The sequence below is a fragment of the Camelus dromedarius genome, chromosome 8 (assembly GCF_036321535.1).
Source record: "Camelus dromedarius isolate mCamDro1 chromosome 8, mCamDro1.pat, whole genome shotgun sequence".
NCBI lineage: Eukaryota > Metazoa > Chordata > Mammalia > Artiodactyla > Camelidae > Camelus > Camelus dromedarius.
The window spans coordinates 73,942,220-73,952,946 of NC_087443.1; the positions used below are offsets into that span (position 1 = coordinate 73,942,220).

The window sequence follows — 10,727 nt, forward strand, 5'->3', positions numbered from 1 at the left end:
CCTCCTAGGAAAGTAGAGATATTAATTTTAAACCTAGAGTTATTAAGGAAGTTGAGGGAACTTCAGAGATGATTTTTCTTAGTTAATAGTTCTAGGTAAAGAAGTATGCAGATATAATCTAATGTTTGAGAAGCTTTTCTTTGACCTTTAATTTAAATTTTGAGTCTAAAAATCTCCAAAGCCAAGGTAGCTTGTTTTTAAATTAAACCGACTACAGAATTGGAGCCCATCATTAACCCATACTTAATACTGTACTTGAACATGTGACTTGCAGCCATGTTTTAGATTACATTTTTCTTTTAAAGTTTTCCTAATATTTAAAAAAAAAAATCATTCCTGTCCAATCTCTAGTGGTACAGCCTCAGCCACAAAGGGAAAATTTTTAAAATGGTAATGGGGAAAAGTCAATAAAATTGTGCATGTATTCCACAAATTGAACTTTAAACTCAGAACAACACTCAATAAATGTCAAAGAATAAAAACTGGTGACAGTGGAAATATGGAGTTAGGAAAAGGATGTCTGTGTGTTTGCTGCCCGATATGTGCTGATTTGATCTTGGGAAAATATGTTTGACATAATATATTTCTATTTTGAGGAATTAGAAATGTGTTTTGGACTTACTGATGTGGGATAAAAACAAAATCATTTTAGGTCATAGGCATTGATACAATTAATATTTAATATATTTTCTTCAGTTCTCCTTGATGACAAGTGGAGAAAAATCATAATACATTGATTCAAATCTGTTTGTTTTCTTAGAATACCTTACTCTTCTTCCTGATTTACATTTGTCTGACAGCTCCCCTGACCCCCACCCTGCCCCATTGGTAAAGCGGGAGGTCAGACAGATGTAGAAAATTGAAATTCCTCTTTTTAAGTTGGAGAACGCTTATTATCAGGGGCATAAAATGTCATAAGACAAACTTAATATTCTTTTCAGCAGCATCTAAAATGAATCCAAGAGTTTGAGACTTGTTTAATAACCTCTAGTGTGATGCTGTTACCATGCACTTTAAACAGAGTCACCGTGGTGTCAGAGACTTCAGTCTAACTTTCTCCCCAGCTCTTAGCCCATGTGTCCTAGGTTGTGGTTACACTGAATATATTCTCTCAGCTGCCATCAGATTTATACAGTATTCTCTGCTGACTTCTCTGTAAACTGTCCATAGCTGAAGCTTTATAGTTGTGTAACATTTTATTAGTTAAAACAAAAATCTGTTTCTGTCTAGAGCCTGTGTGGTGCCCGTATCTCCTTGTTCCAAGGGCCTCTCTCGCCTTGAAGGCATTCTTACTCCACCAGCCTTGGAATGGACAGTATTCTTTGGATATTTCTCAAGTGTAAGTGTTTTTGCATTTTTGTTTTCCTTTCTTAATTTATTTTATTTTATTTTTATTTGGTAGGGGAGTGTGTAGGTAATTAGGTTTACTTATTTATTTTTAGAGGAGGTACTAGGGGTTGAACCCAGGACTTGTGTATGCTAAGCACGCACTCTATCACTTGAGCTATACCCTCCCCCATAATTGATTTTAGACTGAAGGACACCCATGAACATCAGCAGTGGCCTGCACTCTAGGGCTCAGAGGGATTGGAACCTTAAAACCACACTGAGGCAGTGATGGCAGACACACTGAACGATCCCTAATCTGCCACTGGTTTTCACCTGGCGGGGACTTTGGGGAAGTGTGGGGCTGCGGGCAGCTGTGTGTAGCACGCTGCTCTCGGTGGCTGTGTGGTTGTCTTACAGCCAAACATGTGGGAAGAGAGCCAGTTGAGGCCAGGAGGATTTTGGGCCAAGGTTAATTCTTTTTAAAAACAGCATGAAGGGGCCTACTTCAGAGGTATTTTATGTTTTACAGCTGCCTTGTTGCAAAAAAAAATTCACAGAAACTGTTATTACTAGTTATCAGTTAAACCACCACAAGTGTTAACAGAGCTTATGCCATGCGGAGTGTGTAGGTAGGCCTGGGTTAGGGGAATTAAAAACACAGAATAATGTGATGAGGTGTCCATTCTCCAAGAGGTATCTTCTTAGAGAAATGAACGTCCATTTTGCAGAGCAGAATGAGCAAATTCCTTTAGTCATTGCTAAGTTCCTTATTAACATGAATCTAAACCTAATAGTTTTGTGAGCTCACTGATAAATTTTCTGGTTTCTTGAAAGCCAAGGAGACTTTCTTCACTCATTTCTTGGTTTTGACTAACTAAGATAAAAGCATTAAGATGACCGGTAGGTTCCTGAGGAGACTGTTGCTATTTTGGTGTACAACCAGGTTTTTAACCAAGGACTGCAAAGAAGTTATTTCTATGTTAACACAGCTTTTTTTTTTTTTTTCTGGTAAAGAAGTAAATGGTTATAAATGAAGAGAAAAATGAACTCATTTAAAATCTTTTCTTGGTACAGTGATTATCCAGAAAATGAAGAAATAAAGACTCTTCTTCAGGAGCAGTTGAACTCATTATCTAAGTAAGCACTTCAGCTATGTTTTACTAGAAGATGAGACTATGAAAAAGAAAAATATAATGATTTAGGCTTTTTTAAAGAAACATAAGCTTTGTTTTAGAAAATATTAGTGGCTCACAGAGAGACCATTCCATTCACAGAGGCTTGTTTCCCTTGAGAATCTTTGTTTTGTAGAAGTCAGTCTCTATACGTTGGGGCCAGAGTAGAGGCTGCGGTGTGAGCATCTGTGTGGCTCAGCCTGCCTCCACCACGCGTCCCCGGCGGAGCCTCGTGTCAGGGGGTGTGCACAGGGCGAGTCTCCTGTGTCAGCTTCCCTCTTCTAAAGTGAGTTCTCTATGTCAGGTGCTCTGTGTGCACAGTTCTGGCTAAGAAATAAACATGCTTCCTGGAGCCAAGAGCATTTAAAAATACATACTGGGAATAATATTGGAAAGGAAGTAGAAAAATGTGGGTCCACAAGGTATTCTTGGTGAAATGTAACATATTTTTGCAATGGAGAATCTGCCACAGATATTTTAATGTTTAATAAGTTAATGATAATAGAATAGTTTATTGATGTCAAATTCAGAATAATTACTTTATTGTTTTCTCTCTCCAAAGGTTAGCATTTACATTTAAATGGAAAAGAATAGATTTTAAGGACTAGCTCCCCTTCTTCCTGATTTATAAATATTCTGTATTGGCATTTTAGAAATACCAATTTGTGAAAACACTAGCCTTTCTTCCTTATATATTTCATTTTTTTAATACTTCCAAAAATAAATTCTGACTGCATCTTCTTTAAAGTATATACTGTTTCTGAAGATATAAAATCATTTTTATCGACAATGACATTCTTGTTCCTGTAGTTAGGCAGCTGTTCATATTTTCAAAAACGTGAGTTGAACCGCTTCTAGAAGGTGAATGAGAGTTAGAGCCTCGAGCTGTGGGGGTTGGTGGGCACTACTTCTCCAAGCCTGGACACCCTCTAGGCCCTGTAAGCGTTTGCAGTGTTAGGGTCATGGCACAGTGACTTCTTTCATAAGCTCTAAACATACCCTTTGAGTAGAATTTTCCATTTTAAGAGTATTGATTTATCTCCTTTATTGTTGGGTTCAAAAATTTTGTCTTACCTTTGTCTGGATTCCTCTCTGCAGTGACATAAAGAAACTCCTGCTCGATCCGGAATTCACTCTCTTGCAGAGATGCCTGCTTGTTTCCAGGTAACACTGAGTTCTGTGTGTAAGTATCCTGTGTAAGGGATGGAGAATTTCAGGTTAACTCTCCTTCTTATTAAGGTTGTTAAGACCAGACTCTTAGATTTTAGAAAATATATCAGTTCATCCTTTATATTCGGTTTACAGTTAATTTTGAAAGTAGTACTACAAATGGGGGGAAAATACTTTTTAAATATGAGATCTAGGCCTTCTCTATTGAAAAGACTCCCTCCTACAGACAGCTTTTTAAAATGTTAGCTACAAAGTGCGTGTCCTTAAATGTATTTTTAGAAGTAATAACCTATACATTCGCTCTGTACAGTAGAGTTATCCCTTATTAAAAAGGAATTTCCCTCCACTCCCCAGAGAATAAATAGCGTATCATTTCCACACCTTATCTAGTCAGTTATCCCAGAGAAACTTCTTCCTCAATGTGATGCTACGGTCTGCGTTGAAAGGAATGCTAACGGCAGACCAGGTAAATCATGGCCTAGGCTTCCAAACCCTGGTGTCGCTCTTCACGCAGAACAGAGAGGTTTGGGTCTGAAGGCGCCCCCTGCACTCCGGGCCCTGTATTGTCTGAGACCCAGTGACAGGCTGGAGAACTTGCCGCTTCCCCTCTCTCACCCCGCCCAGCACGTGGTCGCTCACGTGCCAGCACTGCGCTCCCAGGACTTCAAGCTACTGTGAGAGGCCCCCACCCGGCCCAGGTCTGCGGTGTGAGTTCAGTGGGCATTTTGGTTTCCTCCTTGTCAGGCTTTACGGTGATGAATCAGAGCTGCACTTCTGGACCGTCGCTGCCCACTACCTGCACAGCTTGTCCCAGGAAAAGGCCGTGAGGACACCAGCTGCTGAAGAAGCTGCCCCTCGGGAGGACAGAGCAAACAACCCACTAGATATATGTTATGACATACTCTGTGAAAACGCCTATTTTCAGGTATTGTGTTTCATATATTAAAACCTTTAAAGTTACGTCTTTGTAAGTATCTTAAACTTGGGAACCTTTCAAACTAAGTAAAGTTCCACATAATAGAAGTGAGCCCCATGGCACATTCACATAAAAAGGGCCTGACTCAGGACTTGAAAGCTTATAAACGCTTACTGAATTTTTTAATAGACATTAAAATTTTACTATTAACAGTCCTTTAATTCTTTTGGTCTTAAAATTTTTAACTTAGAGGGTTCATTTTAATCTTTAATTTTATTAATTTTCTGTGAATAACAAATACTTCATATACTTGGTTTGAATTTGCTGTTCTTTGTATATAAAGGTAGTTGCATGTTTTTCTGACCTGTAGAGGACTAAATTACACACTGGGACTTTTCTTCCAGCTCTACTGAAGTACCTGTTTCTGTAAACAGGCAGACTTGCACACAGGTTATAATAATTACAACATCTTTTCTTCTCAAATTCATATTAAATTGTTGGACTGCTATAAAGTTGATTCCCTAGTAACCTCAGAAGTCAAAGTAACTTTCATTAAAATCACTTTAAGTGTAGTAAAATTTAAATAATTCAGAAGTCTTAAAATCCAGGCTCAATTTTCTTTTTTTCTACTCTAGAAATTTCAGCTGGAAAGGGTTAACCTCCAGGAAGTAAAACGGTCAACTTACGATCATACAAGGAAATGTACAGACCAGCTACTTCTCTTGGGTCAAGTATGTCAGTTTTCATAACATCATGTTTTTGTGGAGTTGCTAGCTGATTACCGTTTCACGGCATGACATATCGAGCGCACACTATAGCATCTCCCTGGAAGTGTAAGTGTAAATTTGTGCTTTCTCTCAAAATAAGACCAACAAACATTCTGAGAAAGCAAAAATGTATGGTTAACCAGCTTGTAATTTTGGCTTCTGTAACGTCACATGAGGCCTAACTTGTTTTGTTTCGTTTTGTTTTGTGTCTTGGAATTGACTGGTGCAAAGCTTACATAAGCACCTGTGCGAACCAGACTGTGGTTTCACATTCGTCTCAGAGAAGCAGTGCTGTGCTTTTGTTCAACTTGTGTGTATGTAAGCAAAGTGTTCACGAACAAATTTTTGAAAGTGAAAATGATCTTTAAGCTGTAAATTGTGAATTTTAAAAGGTTATGTTGGGGGAAAATGGTTTCATAATTAGAAACACTGTTTCTCTTATTAGACAGACAGAGCTGTGCAGTTACTACTGGAAACAAGTGCAGATAACCAGCATTATTATTGTGATTCACTGAAAGCCTGTTTGGTCACAACTGTCACCTCGTCGGGCCCCTCCCAGAGCACCATTAAGCTGGTGGCAACTAACATGATTGCCAATGGGAAACTGGCAGGTAAGGCATGCTCTGTGGGGATATTTGTCAGCACTCTGGAAACTCGGGCCCATTCCTGGTCATTTTATTATTAGGGATAGTTCTTTCTCTTTTGTATACACTGGAGAAGAATAGAAGGGTATTGCTAGCAGTTTATAAGATGACCACATAATTTAATCATCTAAAGCAGAACAGCTTTTTAAGAGTAAAAGGGACTCTGTTAATAATTGCCAAGGCAGTGGGCACCAGTTGGACAACCCTGGGCACACGGAAACGATGAAAACTAGTGAATGAGGCATGCTTTACTTGCTTGTTTTCTGGGCTGTATTTGTGCTTCCAACCTGGTTACTTGAGTGGAACGTTGTAAAACTTTTAAGATTTTATTTTAAATTTAATTCGGGAATGTCTCCAGTAGGTATAAAATGTACAGGACAAGATGAAGTCAAGTGGTGATTTTACTCTTTAGTGACCTGTCAGAGAGACAGCTCAGTGTCACTTGAGGGGCTGCTGTCTTGTCTTCCAGAGGGTGTTCAGTTGCTCTGCCTGATCGACAAAGCCGCGGACGCCTGCCGCTACCTGCAAACGTATGGCGAGTGGAACCGGGCAGCGTGGCTTGCAAAAGTAGGTGATTCTAGTAGGTGCCATGAACATTTAGGGTAGAAAGTTCAGTCTGGAACTTAGGACTTTTAGGATTTAGAAGCAATTTTTGGCTACAGAGCTGCTTTGCAGAGATTTTCTTGCAGATTTCATCCTCCTCCTCTTTGAGTATAAATTTATTTCTTATTGCAAAACAGAGTTTGCATTGGTAGCAATTACATGAAAACAGCTGCCTCCTCTCCCTGTTGGAGTGGGAGCCCAGACTACAGCCCAGCGGTGATGCCGGCCCATAGATCCCAGAGGTGCGGGTCCCCCTCACTGCTGGTTGTGGTGGCAGCAGCATCGGCAAGGGGGTGTGGAATGAAGCAGAGCCTAGCGTTGGTTTCCTAGGAACAGATCCCATTTCAGCTGAATTATGTTTTTCCTTATATAGTGCAGGATGTCTTTGTTTTTAACGTGGGCATCTTTCTCAGGTCCGTTTAAATTCTGAGGAGTGCGCTGATGTTTTAAAGCGGTGGGTTGACCACCTTTGCTCTCCACAAGTGAACCAGAAGTCAAAGGCCCTCCTGGTCCTCCTCTCCCTGGGCTGCTTTTCCAGCGTGGCCGAGACGCTTCACAGGTACACCCAGTGTCCCCGGCTGGGCAGGATCACCCGTGACTTGTCGCCTCGTGCTGTCCTGAGGCTCCGCCGGGTAGATGGCAGGACTCGACGGATGGCTGGAGTGAAAGGAGAAGCACTCCTTTTAGGTTTATTTAAAAGGAGACCTAAAGGGGATAGGACAGTCTGCGTTTATTCACTCTTCGTTTCTTCTAGGGGCTGTGTTACTTTCCTGCCAATAGACTAGTCAAATCTAGCAGGTACCTGTTCAAAAAGAATATTAAAAGTCTTCAGACAACTGGCGACAGTTCAGCTGTGCGTAGGACAGCTGAGACAAAGGGGAGAACGGTGGGGAGGGTGAAGGAAGGGGGCGAGTTGGAGGTGTCCCCTCTGAGGATCTTGAAGTTTAATACTCATCACTTCTCATGGGACATTTTATTTATTTAACACTTAGGGACGCAGGTTGAGGCAAATATGGCTGAAGAACACGTGTTAACTCTGGACAATGGGTACATGGATCGTCGTCCTAGCTCTAGATTTCTGTGCATTTCACATTTTTTTAAGTGTTCATTAAAAAGAGCGAGGGGTTAGGGAAGTGAGACTTCTCCCACCTTCCCCCTACAAGCCAGGGCTGAGAAAGGTGCGGTGTGACTGATGTAGCACTCAGGGTTCCGGGGAGCACGTGTACCAGTCTTCATGTAGGACATCGCCCCGGGCTGGGTCTGCATTCAGATGCTGTGAATCACAACGCCTGACTTGTATTTGGTTCTGTTGAGCAGCATGAGGTACTTCGACAGAGCAGCCCTGTTCGTGGAAGCTTGCATCAAGTATGGTGCGATTGAAGTCAGTGAGGACACAGATATCCTTTGCTGGGTTGTGCGTGCTGAGCAGGGGGCGTGTGCCGTGGGTGGGTGTTTGAGTTCCTCGCTCGGTGGTGCTGCCTGGGAGGAAACTGTTACATCGAGAAAGATCCATACTCTGACTCACCCGAGCCAGGAAAGAGGGAGCGGTGAGAGGGAAAGGATCAGAAACAAGGTTGTTGCACCGGCTGCATCAGCTCTGAGATGGGCAGAGCGTCGGGGCCGACTGTAAACGGGAGGGAGCCCACGTTTTGTAATGTTCTGTTTGAGCTTAAAAAGAAGATAGCAGCCTCCAAAACCTCCCTAAACTGGATCTTCTACTGGAATAAATACACCCCGGGAATGAAGTAAAAAGACGTGCTGTTACCCATAGTGACAAGCCAACATGGAGCGAGACACAGCCGCGCTCTGGAGACGCGTGTCGTGCAGACGTGTTGCTGTGGCCCACCTGTGACCAGGAGCTTCTACACGTCACTTGAGTCACGTGTTTTTCTTTGAAAATAGTGGGCTTGAGAATACAGCTCCCAGTTCCTTGTGTTTGCAGAGGCCTTGTTGTTCTCATTGCACTTTTTCTTAAATTATCACATTGTGGCCTCATTTCTGCATGTCAGATTTTTTATTTTCTGTATATTTTTTACAGAAAATTAAACTGAACTCAGTATCATGTGTCTAGGCACTGGCGAAGTTGACTGTAGTTTGAAGGAGCCATTTTGGACATGAGAACAATGGAACAGGGCCGTCTGAAATCCCAGCACCCAGATGCCTGGGGCTTTTGCCTCGGAGCAGGCTCTGTAAATAGAACCTCTCACTGAAGCTGTGTCTGTCCCCAAACCACCAAGCTCTCAGACTTTCAAATGGCACGGGGGTGTTATGCACATAAATTTCTCTTGTCGTCTTTCTCCAGTCGTTAATTGTATTTAGGTCCTGGAGGATCTGGCAGGATGTCAGCTGCTCTTCTACGAAAAGGAGCAGCTTTGGGCTCAGCTGGTGCAAGTGCAGTGGTGTTACGTTTGGAAGCATCGCCTCCCCCAGCTAGGAACTGCCCCCCCCAGCTAGGAACTGCCCACCCCCCAGCTAGGAACTGCCTTCCCCCCAGCTAGGAACTGCTCCCCCTCCCAGCTAGGAACTGCCCTCTCCCCAGCTAGGAACTGCCCCCCCCCCCCCAGCTAGGAACTGCCCTCCCCCCAGCTAGGAACCGTCCCACCCTGGGGAGACGTGTCTGTGCTTCTCCCATGCTGCCTTCCCAAGGACACCCTCGGTCCCTCCTGGGCAGCCCGGCAGGGCTGGCCCTCCTTTCCTGCCCGTGGGAGCCTGGTGGATGCCTTCTTTTCCTTAACAGTGGTTTACAGAAACTCATCTCTGTGATATATGCAGATTATGCCCGAAGTTTGAAGAACCTTGGCTTTAAACAGGGAGCCATTCTTTTTGCTTCTAAAGCTAGAGCTGCTGGCAGAGATTTGTTGAAGGAGCTGGAGTCCCCCAGGCAGGAAGTGACTGAAGAGTGACAGGTTAATGTGTCCAGGGAACCTGACCTCGAGAGCCTGCGGACCGGGGCTCTGGTCTGGCTGTGGACACACCGTCCGGACTCGTGAGGATGCCGTCCCTTCCCGGGTCCTTGGGAGCTGTTTCAGCACTTGGACACGCAATGCTTGGACACTTGGGCCATCAGGAGCAGGTTCTAGGTCCTGTGTGTATCTCAGAGAAGGACGGCAGAGCTTCAGATTTTGAAAGTGGGTGACATTTTATACTTTTGGAGATAGAGCTTTAAGAGTCCCTGGAAATGCTTTTAATTTTTTTTACTTAAAAATTCAAGCAGCTGAATTACTTTTCTCATTGACTAGATTTAAATCCACAGTAAAAGCGGTTTGTGAGGCCTATTCTGAAATATGTGCTGCGCTTGTGTTTGATACAGTCATTCCAGATACAAACAGAGCAGAAACATTTAAACGGTAAAAATGACACAGCATTCCTTGTTTTCTTACCTTGAGAACAGAACTGGTGATTTCCTGGTGCAGGCAGTTACTCAGTTTTGTACCTTCAGGCTCATATGCTGATAGAGAAATTTTAAGCTTTATGTTTTGTACAGTGTGTGGGGTCTTTGGGGTTCTGGATTCTAACTCCTTGTGTGATGCAGTACAGCAACCTCCGTTTTGAAGTCTGTGCTTTCATTTTCTGTCCTTGTGTTCTTCCAGTGACTGAACTGTATGAGACATGGCTGTTATAAATTATTGCTAAGAATTTAAATGTGTATAACTTACAGAAATGATAAATAAAAAACTCGAGCCAGGCCTTTGTGTTCTCTCAGGCCAGGAGTCAGTGGAGCTGCCCACCCTCCAGCGCCCAGGCCGCTCTGCTGAATCCGGAGAAACCGGCTGTGGGGACGGTGGGAGGGGTGGGTGCCGACCCAGAGCAGGACGGAACCCCTGCTCCCGGGCAGGCCTGCCTCTGAGTTCCTGACGGGTGGGGCTTAGCCTGTGCTCCGGAGGTGAGGACGGGAAATGGCCTTCCTCCCCTTCTCCTCCTGGACGTCCAGGGTGGACCCTCCCACCCACGAGGAGGGATGATTTTTATACAGGATCGCAGTCTCTACCCTTAGATCTCAACCAGTCTGCCGCCTCGGACAAGGAACCAAGATCCACGGAGAGGAAGGGCCTGTCCCAGGAATGCTTGTTCCCCGGCCAGTGCTTTGGCTCGATGTCCTAGAAGAAACCCGTTCGTTGGTCCTGTA

At 43.5% G+C, this 10,727-nt stretch overlaps 1 protein-coding gene across 4 annotated transcripts in view; it reads left to right on the plus strand.

Moving 5' to 3' along the window:
* The window catches only part of WDR11 (WD repeat domain 11), a 48,055-nt gene extending 37,768 nt beyond the window's left edge, over window positions 1-10,287 (plus strand). For all 4 annotated transcript variants that reach the window (XM_010997766.3, XM_064488491.1, XM_010997782.3 and 1 more), the window contains exons 20-29: window positions 1,231-1,339; window positions 2,404-2,466; window positions 3,600-3,665; window positions 4,416-4,596; window positions 5,223-5,318; window positions 5,800-5,965; window positions 6,468-6,565; window positions 7,015-7,160; window positions 7,919-7,998; window positions 9,347-10,287. In XM_010997766.3, coding sequence (XP_010996068.2) covers window positions 1,231-1,339; window positions 2,404-2,466; window positions 3,600-3,665; window positions 4,416-4,596; window positions 5,223-5,318; window positions 5,800-5,965; window positions 6,468-6,565; window positions 7,015-7,160; window positions 7,919-7,998; window positions 9,347-9,504 — 1,163 coding nt within the window. In that variant the 3' untranslated portion in view covers window positions 9,505-10,287. The remainder of the gene's footprint in view (window positions 1-1,230; window positions 1,340-2,403; window positions 2,467-3,599; window positions 3,666-4,415; window positions 4,597-5,222; window positions 5,319-5,799; window positions 5,966-6,467; window positions 6,566-7,014; window positions 7,161-7,918; window positions 7,999-9,346) is intronic.
* Window positions 10,288-10,727: the final 440 nt, after the last annotated feature.